The sequence below is a fragment of the Oncorhynchus masou genome, chromosome 16, assembly GCF_036934945.1.
Source record: "Oncorhynchus masou masou isolate Uvic2021 chromosome 16, UVic_Omas_1.1, whole genome shotgun sequence".
Taxonomy (NCBI): Eukaryota; Metazoa; Chordata; class Actinopteri; order Salmoniformes; family Salmonidae; genus Oncorhynchus; species Oncorhynchus masou.
The window spans coordinates 26,727,994-26,752,993 of record NC_088227.1 but is presented as its reverse complement, the minus strand read 5'-3'; the positions used below and the strand labels follow the sequence as shown (position 1 = coordinate 26,752,993).

Genomic DNA, 25,000 nt, shown 5'->3' with positions numbered 1-25,000 from the left:
GGGAGGCTTGCATCCCGAAGATCACCAGCCCAACCATGAAGCACGGGGGTGGCAGCATCATGTTGTGGGGTGCTTTGATGCAGGAGGGACTGGTGCACTTCACAAAATAGATGGCATCATAAGGTCAGAAAATTATGTGGATATATTGAAGCAACATCTCAAGACATCAGTCAGGAAGTTAGAGCTTGGTCGCAAATGGGTCTTCAAATGGACAATGACCCAAGAATACTTCCAAAGTTGTGGCAAAATGGCTTAAGGACAACAAAGTCAAGGTATTGGAGTGGCCATCATAAAACCCTGACCTCAATCCTATAGAAAATTTGTGGGCAGAACTGAAAAAGTGTGTGCGAGCAAGGAGGCCTACAAACCTGACTCAGTTACACCAGCTCTGTCAGGAGGAATGGGCCAAAATTCACCCATCTTATTGTGGGAAGCTTGTGGAAGGCTACCCGAAACATTTGACCCAAGTTCAACAATTTAAAGGCAATGCTACCAAATACTAATTGAGTGTTTGTAAACTTCTGACCCACTGGGCATGTGATGAAGGAAATAAAAGCTGAAATAAATCATTCTCTCTACTATTATGCTGACATTTCACATTCTTAAAATAAAGTGGTGATCCTAACTCACCTAAGACAGGGAATTTTTACCAGGATTAAATGTCAGGAATTGTGAAAAACTGAGTTTAAATGTATTCGACTAAGGTGTATGTCAACTTCCGACTACAACTATATATAGAGGGGTCAGAGAACATGCTGGGTAGAGGTTTCTGTCTGTATGCTGTCCATAGTAATGTCTACAGCTGCGTCCCAGTATAGAGTAGCTCAACAGCTGACATTTATCCCAGAACAGACACAACCATACAGCTACTAAACACACTGTGTCTACAGGCTCTGTGTCTGTCTGCCTAGAGTAGTAGTAATACCAACACCTGCCTCTATGTCACAGTCATAAAGTAGCTTGTGAAACACACACACACACAAACTGACCCTGGATTTAAAACCAGAGTAATCTACACCTGCAGCTGTCTCCTCAGAACCCCCTGTGTGGTGTGTGTGTGTGTGTGTGTGTGTGTGTGTGTGCGCACACATATGGAGATAGAAACAGAGGCTATTATAGAAAATACACATACACACACAGGCATGAATGAATGAAATAAGATAACACATGCTCTTTTGCTATTACCCAGTTCTACCAGCCAGGCTAGGTCCACAGCCTGGAATAGCTATGGGCCTCGTAAAAAACTAAGTCAGTCAGTCACACACACACACACACACACACACACACACACACACACACACACACACACACACACACACACACACACACACACACACACACACACACACACACACACACACACACACACAATCAGACAAATAAAAAGTCCTGGACCGCTTGCTGGGGATTCATCATGGATTATTTATCTCCATTTGACTCTCTCCCTCTCTCTCTCTGTCTGTCTCTCTCTCTCTCTCTGTCTCTCTCTCTCTCTCTCTCTGTCTCTCTCTCTCTCTGTCTCTCTCTCTCTCTCTGTCTCTCTCTCTCTCTCTGTCTCTCTCTCTCTCTCTGTCTCTCTCTCTCCCTCTGTCTCTCTCTCTCTCTCTGTCTCTCTCTCTCTCCCTCTGTCTCTCTCTCCCTCTCTGTCTCTCTCTCTCTCTGTTTCTCTCTCTCTCTCTCTGTTTCTCTCTCTCTCTGTCTGTCTCTGTCTCTCTGTCTCTTTGTCTCTCTCTCTCTCTCTGTCTCTCTCTCTCTGTCTCTCTCTCTGTCTGTCTGTCTCTCTCTCTCTCTCTCTCTCTCTCTGTCTCTCTCTCTCCGTCTGTCTCTGTCTCTCTCTCTCTCTGTCTCTCTCTCTGTCTCTCTCTCTCTCTCTGTCTTTCTCTCTCTCCCTCTGTCTCTCTCTCTCTCTGTCTCTCTCTGTGTCTCTCTGTCTCTCTCTCTCCCTCTCTTTCTCCCTCCCGCTCTCTCTCCCTGGCCTGATCTAACAACCAAGACAGACTGAGAGGGTGAAGAGACACAAACACATAGATAAGGATACACACACATTTGCATGCCTGCAAGGGTGTGCACACACACGTACACACAATATAAAGATACAACAGCCAGTTGTCCCTATAAGGTGCCTAGTATCCCTAGTATTGTGCTTGGTGTGATCCATAATGCAGTGGTTGCATCAGTAGTGCTACTGAAGCTGACACTACCCAATCAGGAGGGAGGTTGCTGTGAAGCTGACACTACGCAATCAGGAGGGAGGTTGCTGTGAAGCTGACCTGTAGGGTGTGAGGATGTTGAGGGGTGGCGGCTGCTCGCAGAGGTCAAAGCTCTCTTGCAGGGGGATGGGCAGCGACTGGCGGGCAAACAGCTGCTGGTCCTGGATGGTGGAGCTCCTAAACGCCTTCCTCATAGTGATGTCCTGGAGAGATACTGGAGCGAGAGAGAGCGAGAGAGAGAGAGAGAGAGAGAGAGAGAGAGAGAGAGAGAGAGAGAGAGAGAGAGAGAGAGAGAGAGAGAGAGAGAGAGAGAGAGAGAGAGAGAGAGAGAGAGAGAGGAGAGAGACAAAGACATGAGAGAGAGGACGAGAGAGGGGAGATAAAGATATGAGAGAAAGGGAGAGAGATAGGAGAGAGAGAGGAGAGACAAAGCTAGGAGAGAGAAGGAGAGAGAGGGGAGAGAGAGAGGAGAGACATAGATAGGAGAGAGAGAGAGAGAGAGGGGAGAGAGAGAGGAGAGAGACAAAGACAGGAGAGAGAGGACGAGAGAGGGGAGATAAAGATATGAGAGAAAGGGAGAGAGATAGGAGAGAGAGAGGAGAGACAAAGATAGGAGAGAGAAGGAGAGAGAGGGGAGAGAGAGAGGAGAGACATAGATAGGAGAGAGAGAGGGAGAGAGAGAGAGAGAGAGAGAGGAGAGAGAGACAAAGATAGGAGAGAGAGGGAGAAAGAGAGGAGAGAGAGGAGAGAGAGGAGAGAGAGAGGAAAGAGAGAGGAGAGAGGAAAGAGAGATTAGAGACAGAGGAGAAAGAGATAGGAGAGAGGAGAGAGACAAACACAGGAGAGAGAGAGAGGAGAGGAGAGACAAAGATAGGAGAGAGAGAGAGAGAGAGAGGAGAGACAAATATATGAGAGAGAGAGGGAGAGAGAGAGGAGAGAGAGAGGAGAGGCAAATATATGAGAGAGAGAGGGAGTGAGAGAGGGGAGAGAGAGGAGAGAGGAATGAGAGAGGAACGAGAGGAAAGAGAGAGGAGAGACAGAGGAGAAAGAGATAGGAGAGAGGAGAGAGACAAAGACAGGAGATAGAGAGAGGAGAGAGAGAGGAGAGGAGAGAGAGAGGAGAGAGATGAGAGACAGATAGGAGAGAGAGAGGGAGAGAGAGAGGAGAGAAGAGAGAGGAAAAAGATATGAGAGAGAGAGGGAGAGAGATAGGAGAGAGAGGAGAGAGGAAAGAGAGAGGAGGGAGGAGAAAGAGATAGAGGAGAGAGGAAAGAGAGAGGAGAGAGAGAGGAGAAAGAGATAGGAGAGAGAGGAGAGAGGAAAGAGAGTGGAGAGAGAGAGGAGGTAGAGATAGGAGAGAGAGGAGAGAGACAAAGACAGGAGAGAGAGAGGAGAGAGAGGAGAGAGAGAGGAGAGAGAGGAGAAAGAGATAGGAGAGAGAGGAGAGAGAGAGGCATCAGGTTTTGTGCTAAATCTACAGCAGGAACACGTGTGTGTTTTTACACTCCCACTGTGGACTCCAATAAAAGTAGGGCCAGTAATAACCATCATCATTATGGTAGTCACAATTAGTGTCAGGAAATGTCAAACCCATTGTCATACGCCTACAGGCTAATGTTCTATAGCCACAATTTGTGCAAATTGGCTAACTGCCTCCATTTGCTCCAAAGCAAAGCCTCGGTAGATGGCTGGGCTAACACTAAAGCTAACCGCTAACCCGTTGATCAGAGGCAGTGGGTGTAATTGGCCTTCTTTAATACTGGACCAACTGTCATTTTGGATCAGAAGGAGAATAACAGAGGAAAATCGATGCCACGCAGCCAATAGTGCACGAAGCTCCCAGAAAACAGCCTTGAGAAATTGCTGAGAGAGGAAGAAATCTAGAAGACAGTGAAGCCCTCGATGTCACTGGACGAAAACCTACATTTCTGCTATGAAAACCCAGAGTGTTATTTACAGATCTATGCTGAATAATGCATAAAGGAATGACAAGTGTATGAAGCTACTTTACTCTCTCTCCAACCTCAGAGGGGGAATTGAAACGCTCACTGCAGTTGTCTCTGAGAAGAGTGAGATACAGCTGCGTACAGTTAAGACTCCTGTATGCCTCATCTGGATGTCTATGTCAGGTGTTATAACCTCTGTCAATTGCTATAAGCTCTATGTCAGTTGTTAAAACCTCTATGTCAGTTGTTATAACCTCTATGTCAGTTGTTATAACTTCTATGTCAGGTGTTATAACCTCTATGTCAGGTGTTATAACCTCTATGTCAGGTGTTTCAACCCTACACCCATTATTAACAATGACGTTTTGTCAATTCACCAGTAACCAGATGGACTAGGACTTGAAGTAGGTTACTTCATGTCTCTCCCTCTCCGTCTGTCCGTCTCTCTCTCTCCCTCTCTCTCTCTCTCTGAGTCTGAGAGCTCTTGTGTGGCTCTGTTCATAATAGATACGAGAGAGAGAGGTCCCTTGCTGTAACCCAAGCAGTAGTGAGAGTAATGGATGTGAAGGACTTCCTTCTCAGCTGTCAAAGAGGAAAGTATCTAACTGGCACAGTAGACACACACACACACACACACACACACACACACAGACGCACACAGACACACACAGACGCACAGACGCACACAGACGCACACAGACGCACACAGACACACACAGACACACACACACAGAGACAAATAGAAACTCCAACCCAGAGGGAGGAAGAATGGGTTTGTCCCAACATGTCTCTCAAACCTCCTGTGTCCTACTCTGAGAGTTCTGCTGGAGGTAGTCACATCCGTTAGTGCCCTTCATGTCGTATTCCTTCCACACTACTGTACTCTCTATTATCCCTACACACTACTGTACTCTCTATTATCCCTACACTCTGACACTATCCTACAATCCACACTCTCCACAACCCTTCTTCCTTCCCCTTCCTTCCTTCCTTCCAAGTGTGTGTGTGTGTGTATGTGTGTGTGTGTGTTCTGGGTGAGGTGGTTAACCACCTGCTAGACACCCACCTCACAGAGCAATATAGTTTCCCTTGATGCATGGGCCAATTCATTGATAAGTAAAAACAAAGTCCAGATCTACTCATCTCAGTCATGGAAACAGACAGATGCATACAGGTGGATTCAGTAGAGAGCCATGGTGCTCCGTTAACACAGCCCATTGTGGCAGAGCAGAGCAGGGGGTTGCGGTGGCTGTCAGATCAGGCTAACCGTGGGCGTGACAGCGATCGACAGCATAGAGAAGCATCGCAGCAGCTGATGTCAGGACACATTTGAAACGGTGTGAAGAGCCAGAAACAGCCTCGCCAAGCAACGGTGGGCTCTACAGATAGATACACTACAAAGTGGAGGATGCAATGCACACACACAGAGACACACAGACAGAGACACACACACACAGACACACACAGAGAGACACACACACACACAGACACAGAGACACACAGACACACACAGACACACACACACATAGACACAGACACACACAGACACACATAGAGACACACAGACACACACACACACACACAACGACACACACACACACAACGACACACACACAGAGAGACACACACAGACACAGAGACACACAGACACACACAGACACACACACACAGACACACACAGACACACACAGACACACACAGACACACACACACACACACAACGACACACACACAACGACACACACACAGAGAGACACACACACACACAGACACACAGACACAGACACAAAAACGCACACACACACAGACACACACAGACGGTGTTACCTTACTTGTGTGTGTATGTGTATTTTCTATAATAGCCTCTGTTTCTATCTCCATACGTGAACAGACACACACACACACACAGACACAGAAACACGAACACGAACACGAACACACACACACACACACACACACACACACACACACACACACACACACACACACACACACACACACACACACACACACATAGACACACAGACACACACACAAACGGATAGAAGGTTCTTTAGCATGGTCATGTACTCAAACACGTGACGTGTGAAGGGGAGGATGCATTTGACATCCACATGTTTAAACCTGGTCTCTGGGTGTTTGTGTGTTTGTGTGTGAGTCTGTGTGTGGATTGCAGGGGCAGCAGTAGCAGGTGCTGTATCTCTGCTCGTGTTCCTTATCTGTGCAGCTATATAATCTATGCAGAGTGAAGAGGTATAGTGGATCTCTCCCTCCTGTCTCCCTCTAGCCCTGTGATAACCCAATCTACCCTCAGTCACACACACACAGAGAGAGAGAGAGAGAGAGAGAGAGAGGTACAGACACCCCCCTGGGCAATCTAATCGCTCCCTCTCCCTCTTCCTCCTCTCTTCCCCTACCCCCTGCTTTCCTCTGCCCTCAATCTCTCTCTCTTTCCTCTATGCCCTTCATCGCTCAATTCTTGTCTTCCTCTCTCACTTCCAAATACTTCTCCATTCTATGTCTTCAGGGATGGAAAACTGCTGAGGGCCCAAAAAGGTGACACTTTTTTTTTGTTGCACTGAAACATGCAAAAAAATTATCTGCTAGGTGGAAATCCCGGGTAACTAATTAAACAACATAGAATATGATCTAAATGACTGGTCTCTGTGTGTAAAATAAAAAGTGGTTCATGTGAACCTAACTCACAGCTAAAAAATGTAAAGAAAGCAATCCAATGTTATTAGTTGCTTAGACTTTCCTGCAAATGACACTCAAATCTTGAGAAAAAACAATAAACTGATATTGTAGATATCCATGACAGTCTCTATAATAGAATGCATGTGACCATACATCTAAATAATGCACTTGGGAAAAAAACATCTTAAAGTAGAGTAAAGTATTTCAACCACTCCACAAATGTCTTGTTAACAAACTATAGTTTTGGCAATTCGGTTAGTAGATCTACATTGTGCATGACAAAAGTCATTTCTCCTACAATTGTTTACGGATAGATTATTTCACTGTATCACAATTCCAGTGGGTCAGAAATGTGTAAATATTAGGAGGAGCAATGTCGGCTGGTATTGACTAAAATACAGTATATACCGCTGAAGTTTACATACACTTAGGTTGAAGTCATTAAAGGCACAGTCAACTTAGTGTATGTAAACTTCTGACCCATTGGAATTGTGATATATTAAATAATAAGTGAAATAATCTATCTGTAAACAATTGTAGGAGAAATGACTTTTGTCATGCACAATGTAGATCTACTAACAGAATTGCCAAAACTATAGTTTGTTAACAAGACATTTGTGGAGTGGTTGAAAAACGAGTTATAAACAGCTTGGAAAATTCCAGAAAATTATGTCATGGCTTTAGAAGCTTCTGATAGGCTAATTGACATCATTTGAGTCAATTGGAGGTGTACCTGTGAATGTATTTCAAGGCCTACCTTCAAACTCAGTGCCTCTTTGCTTGACATCATAGGAGAATCAAAAGAAATCAGCCAAGACCTCAGAAAAATAATTATAGATCTCCACAAGTCTGGTTCGTCCTTAGGAGCAATTTCCAAACGCCTGAAGGTACCACATTCATCTGTACAAACAATACTACACAAGTATAAACACCATGGGACCACGCAACACCATGGGACCACACACTTTAGTGCGAAAAGTGCAAATCAATCCCAGAACAACAGCAAAGGACCGTGTGAAGATGCTGGAGGAAACAGGTACAAAAGTATCTATATCCTCAGTAAAATGAGTCCTATATTGACATAACCTGAAAGGCCGCTCAGCAAGGAAGAAGCCACTGTTCCAAAACCGCCATAAAAAAGCCAGACTACGGTTTGCAACTGCACATGGGGACAAAGATCCTACTCTTTGGAGAAATGTCCTCTGGTCTGATGAAACAAAAATAGAACTGTTTGGCCATATTGATCATCGTTGTTTGGAGAAAAAAGGGGGAGGCTGCAAGCCGAAGATCACCATCCCAACCGTGAAGCATGGGAGTGGCAGCATCATGTTGTGGGGGTGCTTTGCTGCATGGGGGACTGGTGCACTTCACAAAATAGATGGCATCATGAGGTAGGAAAATTATGGGGTTATATTGAAGAAACATCTCAAGACATCAGTCAGGAAGTTAGAGCTTGGTCGCAAATGGGTCTTCCAAATGGACAATGACCCCAAGCATACTTCCAAAGTTGTGGCAAAATGGCTTAAGGACAACAAAGTCAAGGTATTGGAGTGGCCATCACAAAGCCCTTACCTCAATCCTATAGAACATTTGTGGGCAGAACTGAAAAAGCGTGTGTGAGCAAGGAGACCTACAAACCTGACTCAGTTACACCAGCTCTGTCAGGAGGAATGGGCCAAAATTCACCCATCTTATTGTGGGAAGCTTGTGGAAGGCTACCCGAAACGTTTGACCCAAGTTAAACAATTTAAAGGCAATTCTACCAAATACTAATTGAGTGTATGTAAACTTCTAACCCACTGGGAATGTGATGAAAAAAAATAAAAGCTGAAATAAATCATTCTCTCTACTATTATTCTGACATTTCACATTCTTAAAATAAAGTGTTGATCCTAACTGACCTAAGACAGGTCATTTTTACTAGCATGAAATTTCAGGAATTGTGAAAAACTGAGTTTTAATGTATTTGACTAAGGGTTATGTAAACTTCCGACTTCAACTGTACATTGTACACTTTCTGCCTGTGGACATCTGTTCTACAATGTGCAATCAAAAGTGAGAAAGAGGGAAAGTGTGTGGTGTTCCTTTCACCTCTACAGTTAGGTAGGACATTAGAATGAGTCAAAATTCACCCAAGGCTGAAAACGGCAAAAGAGCGTTGGTTAAACTGGTTCACCTTCGCGAGCCCACTGCAAATGAATGGAATCCAACGTTCGCAGAGCCTGTTTTGACTGGAGTGATGCTTAGAATTCCATTTCGCCTAAATGGCACCAAAAGATGTATCCCTTTTTATTTTACCACTACAATCTGTTCTTAGGACAAAATTCAAAAATAACAACCTGTGTAGAAAGTTAACATCCTCACCTTGATGGTGCCAAGTCTGCATATGTCTGCATAACGAGGAAGATGGAAAACATGGCAACTTCAGACTATTTCTGGTCTAGCGTTTGATGACAATGAGATACACTGCCCAGCCTTACATCATTTGAGAGAAGAGATTCTCATGATTAAAATGGTATCTAAATATACACATTGCGAGATATTTGGCAAAGTAGACAGACATACCTATGTTTCCCTATAGGAAACAATCTCAGAGTTCCATGAGTCATTTTTTGTTGTTTACATTTGAACTATAAACAACGTGAGCAGGTCTCCGTTACCAACAATAGCAAAGCTGGAATTGTGACATTGTACAACCACCTGGGAATAGAACGTTCGGAAGGCGAGTCGGTGCCACCGTGTTCAATAGAACTAATAGGAGCTGGCAGAGGGAAAAATGACCCAAAATAAGGCCTGTTTTTTCATGATTACTTCGAAACTACGGCAGGCAGCTGGGATATATGGTAATATTATGAAACTGGTCTCCACCGCAGATGCAATGAACTAGTTTTTATTTGAAAAAAGCATTGTTAAAAATGTCATGTGTCCAGCCTACTATAGTGGCATCCATCTTAAACCAGGCCCATCTCCAACTACACTTGATCCCTGAATCCACTTGTTTAACAAGCAACGCCTCATTTTCACCTAATTCTCTTATTCTGAAAATGAACCACAAACTGTAGAGGGAAAACAGTTAACAGATATTGCTTAGTTCGTTAGCTTGTTAACATTTCACACAGATTGCCAGGGTCCAGTATAACTTGAGGAACGGCAAGGAGTATACCAGTTAATACTATAGTGAATTGGTTAGGTTACTAATGTTAGCTCATCTGGTGTTGTGACGTTAGCAGGCTAACGTTAGCTGTTTGACTTTATTAGCAAGCAAATTTGCACGCCATAAACTAAATTATTTGATCAGATAAGTTGGCTAATGTCGCTCAAAATTTCTCTGGCTAGATACGGATAATTCGATCTAGCTAGCAAGATACTTAACAATGCTAATACTTGTTCCACCACACTTTCTCCCTCACCTCAAACTTTCCAAATGCCAGTAGTTTTTCGGTTACAGCTCATGAATTATGATTCATCACCTTCTCACCCCTGTTTCCGTGGTCAGGCTTCTCCCCTAACGTTACCTCTTCGTTATTGTTCAGGGGAAGCGCTGCTGTAACTGGTAAGCTGCCTTTCCAGAGCGCGCTGATTCTGTAACTAGTAAATTGGTTCTCTTCTTTCTTCAGTCGCGTGTTGTGGTGCATTCTGTTGTTATGTGAACTATTGGATGGGCCTTGGATACAGCAGCCAGAATCACGTAGGTCACCTATTTGGATTCAAAATGGCAAATTTTGCCAAACGGTGACGAGTCTGCATCCCTGATCTCTTTCCTGTTTCAGCTTGTTAACCTCTTTTCCTTCCCTTTTCCCCATTCTGTCCCTCCCCCCTAATACTCTTCATTCTCTCTATTCCTAAATGTGTTGAGTCCATCCCTCCCTCTTTCCACTGTTGTATTGTGCTCAGCAAGTGAGCGAGATGGAGAACAGGGCAGTGCTGGCGCTGTGGGCCTTTGTTCCTCTGTCTCCCATGGCCCTGGTTCCTCTGTCTCCCACGCCCTGGTTCCTCTGTCTCCCACGGCCCTGGTTTCTCTGTCTTCCACGCCCTGGGGCCTCTGTCCCCCACGGCCCTGGGTCCTCTGTGTCTCCCACGGCCCTGGTTCCTCTGTCTCCCACGGCCCTGGTTCCTCTGTCTCCCACGGCCCTGGTTCCTCTGTCTCCCACGGCCCTGGGGCCTCTGTCTCCCACGGCCCTGGGCCTCTGTCTCCCACGGCCCTGGGGCCTCTGTCTCCCACGGCCCTGGGGCCTCTGTCTCCCACGGCCCTGGGGCCTCTGTCTCCCACGGCCCTGGGGCCTCTGTCTCCCACGGCCCTGGGGCCTCTGTGTCTCCCACGGCCCTGGGGCCTCTGTGTCTCCCACGGCCCTGGGGCCTCTGTGTCTCCCACGGCCCTGGGGCCTCTGTGTCTCCCACGGCCCTGGGGCCTCTGTGTCTCCCACGGCCCTGGGGCCTCTGTGTCTCCCACGGCCCTGGGGCCTCTGTGTCTCCCACGGCCCTGGGGCCTCTGTGTCTCCCACGGCCCTGGGGCCTCTGTGTCTCCCACGGCCCTGGGGCCTCTGTGTCTCCCACGGCCCTGGGGCCTCTGTGTCTCCCACGGCCCTGGGGCCTCTGTGTCTCCCACGGCCCTGGGGCCTCTGTGTCTCCCACGGCCCTGGGGCCTCTGTGTCTCCCACGGCCCTGGGGCCTCTGTGTCTCCCACGGCCCTGGTTCCTCTGTGTCTCCCACGGTCCTGGTTCCTCTGTGTCTCCCACGGCCCTGGTTCCTCTGTGTCTCCCACGGCCCTGGTTCCTCTGTGTCTCCCACGGCCCTGGGGCCTCTGTCTCCCACGGCCCTGGTTCCTCTGTCTCCCACGGCCCTGGTTCCTCTGTCTCCCACGGCCCTGGGGCCTCTGTCTCCCACGGCCCTGGGGCCTCTGTCTCCCACGGCCCTGGGGCCTCTGTCTCCCACGGCCCTGGGGCCTCTGTCTCCCACGGCCCTGGGGCCTCTGTCTCCCACGGCCCTGGGGCCTCTGTCTCCCACGGCCCTGGGGCCTCTGTCTCCCACGGCCCTGGGGCCTCTGTCTCCCACGGCCCTGGGGCCTCTGTCTCCCACGGCCCTGGTTCCTCTGTCTCCCACGGCCCTGGTTCCTCTGTCTCCCACGGCCCTGGGGCCTCTGTCTCCCACGGCCCTGGGGCCTCTGTCTCCCACGGCCCTGGGGCCTCTGTCTCCCACGGCCCTGGGGCCTCTGTCTCCCACGGCCCTGGGGCCTCTGTCTCCCACGGCCCTGGGGCCTCTGTCTCCCACGGCCCTGGGGCCTCTGTCTCCCACGGCCCTGGGGCCTCTGTCTCCCACGGCCCTGGGGCCTCTGTCTCCCACGGCCCTGGTTCCTCTGTCTCCCACGGCCCTGGGGCCTCTGTCTCCCACGGCCCTGGTTCCTCTGTCTCCCACAGCCCTGGTTCCTCTGTCTCCCACGGCCCTGGTTCCTCTGTCTCCCACGGCCCTGGTTCCTCTGTGTCTCCCACGGCCCTGGGGCCTCTGTCTCCCACGGCCCTGGTTCCTCTGTGTCTCCCACGGCCCTGGGGCCTCTGTCTCCCACGGCCTTGGTTCCTCTGTGTCTCCCAAGGCCCTGGTTCCTCTGTCTCCCACGGCCCTGGTTCCTCTGTGTCTCCCACGGCCCTGGTTCCTCTGTCTCCCACGGCCTTGGTTCCTCTGTGTCTCCCAAGGCCCTGGTTCCTCTGTCTCCCACGGCCCTGGTTCCTCTGTGTCTCCCACGGCCCTGGTTCATCTGTCTCCCATGGCCCTGGTTCATATGTAAGACTCACTATCTGGATGTGGACATGTAGCTCCCTGCAGCTACTGTTCTGCCTGGATAGAGCTGCTGACAACATCCATTGCAGGGCCCTGGACCTGGGAGGGAGGATGCTCTGTATAAGGAGTAATGTATGGGTGTATAATGACGCTGGGTGAGGCTACAGGCGCAGGTGGATAGATAGCTCATTTGAATCATTATGTGGTCATGAAAGGTGAATTTGTCTCCTGGTGTCTGTTGGAAAGCAGACTGAACCAGGTTTTCCTCTAGGATTTTGCCTGTGCTTAACTCTATACCATTTAATTTTATCCTGAAAAACTTCCCAGTCCTTGCCAATGACAAGCATAGCCGTAACATGATGCAGCCACCACCATGCTTGAAAACCCAAAGGGTGGATTTGCCCAAAAAATAACACTTTTTAATTCAGGACATAAAGTACATTTCTTTGCCACATTTTTTTGTAGTTTTACTTTAGTGCCTTGTTGCAAACAAGATGCATGTTTTGATTTTTTTTTTTAAATGTACAGGCTTCCTTTTTAAAAAACTTTATAGTGACTGCGTGTATTGATGCATCATCCAAAGTGTAATTAATAATTTCACCAATTTTAAGTCCAGGCTGTAACACAACAAGCCAAGGGATGTAAAAACTTTCTGAAGGCACTGCTTGCTTGATTGTGTGTGTGTGTGCACAGTACATGTGTTTTATTGTGCACTGTGTTGGCATGCTGCATTCCTCCCCCCCTCCCTCCCTACCCCTTTCCTCTCCTGGGCACAGATACAGGGTCTGCGTCCCAAATGGCACCCTATTCCTTTTAAAGTCCACTACATTTGACTAGGGCCCAGTAGTGCACTACCAAGGGAATATGATGCTATTTGGGAAGCCGCCAGGGACACATAGACAAAGAAGAGCCTCAGCAGCAGGCTCAGATTCTTTCATCACTGTGATCCTCACATCTGCTGGCCTGGCTTTACCCACAATGCTTTAGGATGCACAACGCCTCTAGATGGGGAACACAAAGGCTGGCTGAGCAAACAGACTCACAGAAACACACAGACAGACATATCTAGCACAGCATGTCTTTGTAGTGTGCATGTCACCCAGAAATCTGCTACAGCACACTGTGCTGCTTGTATGTTTGTGTCACTGACTGTGCAACTGTGTATGTGTGTCATTATGTGAGCATCCAAGTGTGTGTGTGTGTGTGCACACACGTGTGTGTGTTGGTTGGTTCTTCTATCCTTGTAGGGACCTAAAATCCCCAAAGGTCCAGACAAGGATAGTAAAACAAGAAAAATACTCCCCCGTGGGGACATTCCCCACGTTCACATGAGGACAATGGCTATTTTAAGCTTAGAGGTTAGGGCTACAATTAGGGGGTTAGGGGTCAGCGGTTAGGTTTAGGAGTTAGGGTTAGGAGTTAGGTGGGTTCGATTACAGGCTCAAAATGGCCAAAAATGTTTTTATTTCACCTTTATTTAACCAGGTAGGCAAGATGAGAACAAGTTCTCATTTACAATTGAGACCTGGCCAAGATAAAGCAAAGCAGTTCGACACATACAACAACACAGAGTTACACATGGAGTAAAACAAACATACAGTCAATAATACAGTAGAAAACTAAGTCTATATACAATGTGAGCAAGTGAGGTGAGATAAGGGAGGTATAGGCAAAAAAAGGCCATGGTAGCGAAGTAAAAACAATATAGCAAGTAAAACACTGGAATGGTTGATTTGCGTTGCTTGCTCCTCCCAAGTCCAATCATCCTGGCCACGCTGCTTGGTCCATTTGTGGTGGGATCTTCTGTCACGCTCGTTATAAGGATGAGACCAAGGTGCGGCGTGGTAGGCGTACATTATTACTTTTAATGAATGAACACCAAACAAAAACAACAAAGCGAACAAACTAAGTGTTCAGCTATACAACTAGTTCTGACAGGCAACTAAACATAGACAAGATCCCACAACTAACAATGGGGAAAATGGCTACCTAAATATGATCCCCAATCAGAGACAATGATAAACAGCTGTCTCTGATTGGGAACCATATCAGGCCAACATAGAAATACAAATTCACCTAGATGACCCACCCAACTCACCAGCACGCCCCAACCAACACAGAGAAAAACCAGCTTACTATAGTCAGGGCGTGACATACTGGTGTGCAAAAGAGCAGAGAAGTAAATAAATATAGTCTCCAGCTTAAGTGATTTTTGCAATTCGTTCCAGTCACTGGCATTAGAGAACTGGAAGGAAAGGCGGCCAAATGAGGTGTTGGCTTTGGGGATAATCAGTGAGATATACCTGCTGGAATGTGTGCTACGGGTGGGTGTTGTTATCGTGACCAGTGAACTAAGATAAGGCGGAGCTTTACCTAGCATAGGCTTATATATGACCTGGAGCCAGTGGGTCTGGCGACGAATATGTAGCAAGGGCCAGCCGACTAGAGCATACAGGTTGCAGTGGTGTGTGGTATAAGGTGATTTGTTAACAAAACGGATGGCACTGTGATAGAGTCCATCCAGTTTGCTGAGTAGAGTATTGGAAGCTATTTTGTAGATGACATCGCCGAAGTCGAGGATCGGTAGGATAGTCAGTTTTACTAGGGTAATTTTGGCGGCGTGAGTGAAGTGGCTTTGTTGCGAAATAGAAAGCTGATGGATAGTTGGTCTCTGAGGCCACGGAGAGAGTGTTATATGGCAACTGCTCTTAAATGCTAGTCAAACTACAGTGGGGCAAAAAAGTATTTTGTCAGCCACCAATTGTGCAAGTCCTCCCACTTAAAAATATGAGAGAGGCCTGTAATTTTCATCATAGGTACACTTCAACTATGACAGACGAAATGAGAAATAAAAATCCAGAAAATCACATTGTATGATTTTTAATGAATTTATTTGCAAATTATGGTGGAAAATAAGTATTTGGTCACCTACAAACAAGCAAGATTTCTGGCTCTCACAGACCTGTAACTTCTTCTTTAAGAGGCTCCTCTGTCCTCCACTCGTTACCTGTATTAATGGCACCTGTTTGAACTTTTTATCAGTATAAAAGACACCTGTCCACAACCTCAAACAGTCACACTCCAAACTCCACTATGGCCAAGACTAAAGAGCTGTCAAAGGACACCAGAAACAAAATTGTAGCCCTGCACCAGGCTGGGAAGACTGAATCTGCAATAGGTAAGCAGCTTGGTTTGAAGAAATCAACTGTGCGAGCAATTATTAGGAAATAGAAGACATACAAGACCACTGATAATCTCCCTCGATCTGGGGCTCCACGCAAGATCTCACCCCGTGGGGTCAAAATGATCACAAGAACGGTGAGCAAAAATCCCAGAACCACAAGGGGTGACCTAGTGAATGACCTGCAGAGAGCTGGGACCAAAGTAACAAAGCCTGCCATCAGTAACACACTACGCCGCCAGGGACTCAAATCCTGCAGTGCCAGACGTGTCCCCCTGCTTAAGCCAGTACATGTCCAGGCCCGTCTGAAGTTTGCTAGAGAGCATTCATATCTCTTGACACAATGATGAAAATAATCATGGCCTCTAAACCTTCAAGCTGCTTACTGGACCCTATTCCAACTAAACTACTGAAAGAGCTGCTTCCTGTGCTTGGCCCTCCTATGTTGAACATAATAAACGGCTCTCTATCCACCGGATGTGTACCAAACTCACTAAAAGTGGCAGTAATAAAGCCTCTCTTGAAAAAGCCAAACCTTGACCCAGAAAATATAAAAAACTATCGGCCTATATCGAATCTTCCATTCCTCTCAAAAATCTTAGAAAAGGCTGTTGCTCAGCAACTCACTGCCTTCCTGAAGACAAACAATGTATATGAAATGCTTCAGTCTGGTTTTAGACCCCATCATAGCACTGAGACGGCACTTGTGAAGGTGGTAAATGACATTTTAATGGCATCGGACCGAGGCTCTGCATCTGTCCTCGTGCTCCTAGACCTTAGTGCTGCTTTTGATACCATCGATCACCACATTCTTTTGGAGAGATTGGAAACCCAAATTGGTCTACACGGACAAGTTCTGGCCTGGTTTAGATCTTATCTGTCGGAAAGATATCAGTTTGTCTCTGTGGATGGTTTGTCCTCTGACAAATCAACTGTAAATTTCGGTGTTCCTCAAGGTTCCGTTTTAGGACCGCTGTTGTTTTCACTATATATTTTACCTCTTGGGGATGTTATTCGAAAACATAATGTTAACTTTCACTGCTATGCGGATGATACACAGCTGTACATTTCAATGAAACATGGTGAAGCCCCAAAATTGCCCTCGCTAGAAGCATGTGTTTCAGACATAAGGAAGTGGATGGCAGCAAACTTTCTACTTTTAAACTCGGATAAAACAGAGATGCTTGTTCTAGGTCCCAAGAAACAAAGAGATCTTCTGTTGAATCTGACAATTAATCTTAATGGTTGTACAGTCATCTCAAATAAAACTGTGAAGGACCTCGGCGTTACTCTGAACCCTGATCTCTCTTTTGAAGAACATATCAAGACCATTTCAAGGACAGCTTTTTTCCATCTACGTAACATTGCAAAAATCAGAAACTTTCTGTCCAAAAATGATGCAGAAAAATTAATCCATGCTTTTGTCACTTCTAGGTTAGACTACTGCAATGCTCTACTTTCCGGCTACCCGGATAAAGCACTAAATAAACTTCAGTTAGTGCTAAATACGGCTGCTAGAATCCTGACTAGAACCAAAAAATTTGATCATATTACTCCAGTGCTAGCCTCCCTACACTGGCTTCCTGTCAAAGCAAGGGCTGATTTCAAGGTTTTACTGCTAACCTACAAAGCATTGCATGGGCTTGCTCCTACCTATCTCTCTGATTTGGTCCTGCCGTACATACCTACACGTACGCTACGGTCACAAGACGCAGGCCTCCTAATTGTCCCTAGAATTTCTAAGCAAACAGCTGGAGGCAGGGCTTTCTCCTATAGAGCTCCATTTTTATGGAACGGTCTGCCTACCCATGTCAGAGACGCAAACTCGGTCTCAACCTTTAAGTCTTTACTGAAGACTCATCTCTTCAGTGGGTCATATGATTGAGTGTAGTCTGGCCCAGGAGTGGGAAGGTGAACGGAAAGGCTCTGGAGCAACGAACCACCCTTGCTGTCTCTGCCTGGCCGGTTCCCCTCTTTCCACTGGGATTCTCTGCCTCTAACCCTATTACAGGGGCTGAGTCACTGGCTTGCTGGGGCTCTCTCATGCCGTCCCTGGAGGGGGTGCGTCACCTGAGTGGGTTGATTCACTGATGTGGTCATCCTGTCTGGGTTGGCGACCCCCCTTGGGTTGTGCCGTGGCGGAGATCTTTGCGGGCTATACTCAGCTTTGTCTCAGGATGGTAAGTTGGTGGTTGAAGATATCCCTCCAGTGGTGTGGGGGCTGTGCTTTGGCAAAGTGGGTGGGGTTATATCCTTCCTGTTTGGCCCTGTCCGGGGTGTCCTCGGGTGGGGCCACAGTGTCTCCTGACCCCTCCTGTCTCAGCCTCCAGTATTTATGCTGCAGTAGTTTATGTGTCGGGGGCTGGGGTCAGTTTGTTATATCTGGAGTACTTCTCCTGTCCAATTCGGTGTCCTGTGTGAATCTAAGTGTGCGTTCTCTAATTCTCTCCTTCTCTCTCTCGGAGGACCTGAGCCCTAGGACCATGCCCCAGGACTACCTGACATGATGACTCCTTGCTGTCCCCAGTCCACCTGGCCGTGCTGCTGCTCCAGTTTCAACTGACCTGAGCCCTAGGACCATGCCCCAGGACTACTTGACATGATGACTCCTTGCTGTCCCCAGTCCACCTGGCCGTGCTGCTGCTCCAGTTTCAACTGTTCTGCCTTATTATTATTCGACCATGCTGGTCATTTATGAACATTTGAACATCTTGGCCATGTTCTGTTATAATCTCTACCCGGCACAGCCAGAAGAGGACTGGCCACCCCACATAGCCTGGTTCCTCTCTAGGTTTCTTCCTAGGTTTTGGCTTTTCTAGGGAGTTTTTCCTAGCCACCGTGCTTCTACACCTGCATTGCTTGCTGTTTGGGGTTTTAGGCTGGGTTTCTGTACAGCACTTTGAGATATCAGCTGATGTACGAAGGGCTATATAAATAAATTTGATTTGATTTGGATGATCCAGAAGAAGATTGGGAGAATGTCAAATGGTCAGATGAAACCAAAATATAACTTTTTGGTTAAAACTCCACTCGTCGTGTTTGGAGGACAAAGAATGCTGAGTTGCATCCAAAGAACACCATACCTACTGTGAAGCATGGGGGTGGAAACATCATGCTTTGGGGCTGTTTTTCTGCAAAGGGACCAGGACGACTGATCCGTGTAAAGGAAAGAATGAATGGGGTCATGTATCGTGAGATGAAACGTGGCTGGGTCTTTCAGCATGACAATGATTCCAAACACACCGCCCGGGCAACGAAGGAGTGGCTTTGTAAGAAGCATTTCAAGGTCCTGGAGTGGCCTAGCCAGTCTCCAGATCTCAACCCCATAGAAAATCTTTGGTGGGAGTTGAAAGTCCGTGTTGCCCAGCAACAGCCCCAAAACATCACTACTCTAGAGGAGATCTGCATGGAGGAATGGCCCAAAATACCAGCAACAGTGTGTGAAAACCTTGTGAAGGCTTACAGAAAACATTTGACCTCTGTCATTTCCAACAAAGGGTATATAACAAAGTATTGAGATAAACTTTTGTTATTAACCAAATACTTATTTTCCACCATAAATTGCAAATACATTAATTAAAAATCCTACAATGTGATTTTTTGGATTTTTTTTCCCTCATTTTGTCTGTCATAGTTGAAGTGTACCTATGATGAAAATTACAGGCCTCTCTCATCTTTTTAAGTGGGAGAACTTGCACAATTGGTGGTTGACTAAATACTTTTTTGCCCCACTGTAAATGCATGCTCTTCAACCAAACGCTGCCCGCACCTGCCCGCCTGACGAGCATCACTACTCTGGATGGTTCCGACTTAGAATATGTGGACAACTACAAATACCTAGGTGTCTGGTTAGACTGTAAACTCTCCTTCCAGACTCACATTAAGTATCTCCAATCCAACATTAAATATAGAATTGGCTTCCTATTTCGCAAAAAAGCCTTCTTCACTCATGCTGCCAAACATACCCTCGTAAAACTGACTATCCTACCGATACTTGACTTCGCCGTTCTCATTTACAAAATAGCTTCCAACACTCTACTCAGCAAATTGGATGTCGTCTATAACAGTGCCATCTGTTTTGTCACCAAAGCCCCATATACCACCCACCACTGCGACCTGTATGCTCTTGTTGGCTGGCCCTCACTATATATCCGTCGCCAAACCCACTGGCTTCAGGTCATCCATCTAAGCCTTTGCTTGGTAAAGCTCCTGCCTTATCTCAGCTCACTGGTCACCATAGAAACACCCACCCATAGCACGTGCTCCAGCAGGTATATTGCACTGGTCGTCCCCAAAGCCAGCACCTCCTTTAGCCGCCTTTCCTTCCAGTTCTCTGCTGCCAATGACTGGAACGTACTGCAAAAGTCACTGAAGCTAGAGAGTTATATCTCCCTCACTAACTATAAGCATCAGCTGTCAGAGCAGCTTACCGATCACTGCACCTGTACACAGACCATCTGTAAATAGCCCATCCAACCAACTACCTACCTCATCCCCATATTGTTTTTTTTGCTCTTTTGCACACCAGTGTCTCTACTTGAACATCATCATATGCACATCTATCACTCCAGTGTTAATGCTAAATTGTAATTATATTGCCACTATGGCCTATTTATTGCCTTACCTCCCTAATCTTCCACATTTGCACACACTGTATATAGACTTTTCTATTGTGTTATTGTGTTATGTACGTTTGTCTATCCCATGCGTAACTCTGCGTTGTTGTTTTTGTCGCACTGCTCTGCTTTATCTTGGCCAGGTAGCAGTTGTAAATGAGAACTTGTTCTCAACTGGCCTACCTGGTTAAATAAAGGTGAAATAAAAAAAATAAAAAATAAGGTTTAGGGTAGGGATTAGGGAAAATAAGATGGACATTTATTTTAGGTCTCCAAGAGGATAGAAGAACATGTGTGTGTGCTTGTGTGTGCGTGTGTGTTTGTGTGTGTGCATGTGTGCATGTGTGCATGTGTGCATGTGTGCGTGTGTGCGTGTGTGCGTGTGTGCGTGTGTGCGTGTGTGCGTGTGCGCGTGTGCGTGTGTGCGTGTGTGTATATATGGGCTTAGGGAAAGCAGTGTTTTTAAACCAGTACCCCTCAATTCCCACTCAGTCCCAAGTGGCTTCCCTGATTGAGACGTCAACAGAAAAAACTAAAAACTCTTTATTTTTATCTCTCTAAGCAACTATCCCTCCTCACCAGCTGTCTGTGGTTAGAGTAGACCATTAAAGACTGCTTCATTAAAAACAGCTATCATGGGATAATGAGGGAGCATGGTGCTAAAACAAAGAAAATACACAGAGAGTGAAGAGTAAACACAGTAAACAAAGAAGGTTGTTTGTTTGAAAGAGAGAGAGAGAGTGTAAGAGAGAGAGAGAGAAAGTGTGTGAGAGAGAGAGAGCGTGTAAGAGAGAGAGAGAGAAAGTGTGTGTAAGAGAGAGAGAAAGTGTGTGTAAGAGAGAGAGAGAGAGTGTAAGAGAGAGAGAGAGTGTGTGAGAGAGAGTGTAAGAGAGAGAGAGAAAGTGTGTGTAAGAGAGAGAGAGAAAGTGTGTATAAGAGAGAGAGAGAGTGTAAGAGAGAGAGAGAAAGTGTGTGTAAGAGAGAGAGAGAGAGAAAGTGTAAGAGAGAGAGAGAGAAAGTGTGTGTAAGAGAGAGAGAGAGTGTAAGAGAGAGGGTGTGTGTAAGAGAGAGAGAGAGTAAGAGAGAGAGAGAGTGTGTGTAAGAGAGAGTGTGTAAGAGAGAGAGAGAGAAAGTGTGTGTAAGAGAGAAAGAGAGTGTAAGAGAGAGAGAGAGAGTGTAAGAGAGAGTGTGTAAGAGAGAGTGTGAGAGAGAGAGTGTGTGAGAGAGAGAGAGTGCAAGAGAGAGTGTGCAAGAGAGAGAGAAAGAGAGTGTGTGTACAAGAGAGAGAGAGAGTGTGTGGGAGAGAGAGTGCAAGAGAGAGAGAAATAGAGTGTGTGTGCAAGAGAGAGTGTGTGTAAGAGAGAGAGTGTAAGAGAGAGATAGAGAGTGTGTGTGAGAGAGAGAGAGAGAGAGAGAGTGCAAGAGAGAGTGTGCAAGAGAGAGAGAAAGAGTGTGTGTGCAAGAGAGAGAGAGAGTGTAAGAGAGAGAGAAAGAGAGTGTGTGTGTAAGAGAGAGAGAGTGTGTAAGAGAGAGTGTAAGAGAGAGATAGAGAGAGTGTGTAAGAGAGAGAGAGTGAGTGCAAGAGAGAGAGAGTGTAAGAGAGAGAGAAAGAGAGTGTGTGTGCAAGAGAGAGAAAGAGAGTGTGTGTAAGAGAGAGAGAGAGAGAAGCAGAGACAGATCCTTACCAAGTACAGGCTGAGTGACCACCGATTGGCAATAGAAACCGGCAGACATAAAAAGACATGGCTACCCAAAGAGGAGCGTGTATGTGGTCACTGCACGACAAGGGAGGTAGAGACAGAGATGCACTTTCTCCTTTACTGTGACAAAATATTCCTCAGAAAGAGACTCATTATTTACAGAAATTACGACATTTATTCCAAATTTGAATGTATTAAACCCAGAGGAAAAACTAAAAATACTCATGGGCGAAGGAGCAATGGCTCCTCTTGCAGCCAAATATGTATTGTTATTAACTTATTGTTACTATTATTGGTTTTACTATTATTATTGTAGTAGTAGTAGTAATGATGATGGTAGTTGTAGTAGTAGTAATGGTGATGGTAGTTGTAGTAGTAGTAATGGTGATAGTAGTTGTAGTAGTAGTAGTGGTAATTATGATGGTAGTTGTTGTAGGAGTAGTAGTAGTAATGATGATGGTAGTTGTATTAGTAGTAGTGGTAATGATGATGGTAGTTGTAGTAGTAGTAGTCGTAGTAGTAATGATGATGGTAGTTGTACTAGTATTGATGATGGTAGTTGTAGTAGTAGTAGTGGTGATGATAGTTGTAGTAGTAGTAGTGGTGGTAATGTTGATGGTAGTTGTAGTAGTAGTAGTAGTATTAATGATGATGGTAGTTGCAGTAGTAGTAATGATGATGATAGTTGTAGTAGTAGTAGTAGTAATGATGATGGTAGTTGTAGTAATGGTAATGTTGATGGTAGTTGTAGTAGTAGTGGTGGTGGTGATGATGGTAGTTGTAGTAGTGGTAATGATGATGGTAGTTGTAGTAGTGGTAATGAGGATGGTAGTTGTAGTAGTAGTGGTAATGATGATGGTAGTTGTAGTAGTAGTAGTAGTCGTAGTAGTAATGATGATGGTAGTTGGAGTAGTAGTAGTGGTAATGATGATGGTAGTTGTAGTAGTAGTAGTAGTGGTGATGATGGTAGTTGTAGTAGTAGTAATGATGATGGTAGTTGTAGTAGTAGTGGTGGTGGTGATGATGGTAGTTGTAGTGGCAATGATGATGTTAGTTGTAGTAGTAATGATGATGGTAGTTGTAGTAGTAGTAGTGGTGATGAAGGTAGTTGTTGTAGTAGTAATGATGTTGGTAGTTGTAGTAGTAATATGGGTAGTAATGGTAATGATAGCAGTTTAGTGGTGGTGGTAGTGATGATTGTAGTTGTAGTAGTAGTAATGGTGATGGTAGTTGTAGTAGTAGTAGTGGTGGTGATGATGGTAGTTGTAGTAGTAGTAGTGGTGGTGATGATGGTAGTTGTAGTAGTAGTAGTGGTGGTGATGATGGTAGTTGTAGCAGTAATGATGATGGTAGTAGTAATATGGGTAGGAATGGTAATGATAGCAGTTTAGTGGTGGTGGTAGTAGTGGTAGTGATGATGGTAGTTGTGGTACTGATATAATGGTGAAGATGACTGTTATTTAGTTATAAGTTAGTTATAGTTTCATTTTCCCATATTTAGATGTTTATATTTATTACATTCTACTATTGACTGTTACCATTTTTTTGTTATTATTTTTGTATTAAATTTTGTATTATTATTTACTACCATTTTATATTGTTATATGTTTTCGTTTATAATTTTATTACAATGTATATTGTATACATTGTTGCTTTGGCAATAATGACACAATGTTTTTCATGCCAATAAAGCAGCTTGAATTTGAATTTGAGAGAGAGAGAGAGAAAGAGAGAGAGAGAGAGAGAGAGAGAGAGAGAGACAGACAGACAGAGAGAGAGAGAGAGAGAGAGTAGTTTCAATTGGCTATATTAAAACAAAATCAATTGGCTATATTAAAACTGTTTAATTTCATCCTGAGTGTAGGTTATTTCCCTGACATCTTTAAGAACGGAGACAAATTTGACCCTAACAATTACAGAGGCATTTGTGTGAACAGTAACCTGGGGAAGGTTTTCTGTAGTATTATAAATGTAAGACTTCTAAACTTCCTTAATAAGCACAATGTCTTGAGTAAAAGCCAAATTGGATTTATACCAAAACATCGCACAACTGATCATATTTACACCCTACACACCCTGATAGATAAACATGTCCACCAAAATAATACCAAAATATACGCTTGCTTTATCGACTTCCAAAAAGCATTTGATTCTATTTGGCATACAGGACTGTTCTACAAAGTTATTGAAAGTGGTGTAGGGGGTAAAACATCTGACATAATAAAATCAATGTATACTGGCAATATGTGCAGCATTAAAATTGGTAAGAAAATAACAGAATTCTTTAACCAGGGGCGGGGCCTTAGCCAGGGTTGCAATCTGAGCCCTGCACTCTTCAATATTTACATTAACGAATTGGCCACTATTCTAGACAAATCCTCAGCCCCTGGTGTTAGTCTCCACAATTCAGAAGTTAAATGCCTACTCTTTGCATATGACCTATGCCTGCTGTCACCCACAGCACATGGCCTACAGCAGAGCCTGGACCTGCTAGAGCAGTACTGCCAGACCTGGGCCCTGGCAGTAAACCCCAAAAAGACTAAAATAATGATTTTCCAGAAAAGATCCAGATCTCAGGGAATTAGACCAAATTTCTCAATTGGTACAAAATATATAGAGTACTGTACAAACTACAATTACTTAGGTTTAAAAATAAGCTCAACTGGACACCTTAACGAAGCAGTGAATGAGCTGAGAGAGAAAGCACGCAGGGCATTCTACGCCATTAAAAAGCTAATTAAAACTGAAATACCTATTAAAATTTGGCTAAAACTAATTGAATATGTCATTGAACCAATTGCACTTTATGGCAGCGAGGTGTGGGGTCCACTTGCAAAACAATATTTCATCAAATGGGACAAACACCCCATTGAAACAC

General features: G+C 45.4%; 1 protein-coding gene across 3 annotated transcripts in view; it reads right to left on the bottom strand.

The window, feature by feature from the left end:
* The window catches only part of LOC135557761 (actin-binding protein WASF1-like), a 119,670-nt gene that overhangs the window by 31,738 nt on the left and 62,932 nt on the right, over nucleotides 1–25,000 (bottom strand). For all 3 annotated transcript variants that reach the window (XM_064991344.1, XM_064991346.1, XM_064991345.1), the window contains exon 4: nucleotides 2,271–2,424. In XM_064991344.1, coding sequence (XP_064847416.1) covers nucleotides 2,271–2,424 — 154 coding nt within the window. The remainder of the gene's footprint in view (nucleotides 1–2,270; nucleotides 2,425–25,000) is intronic.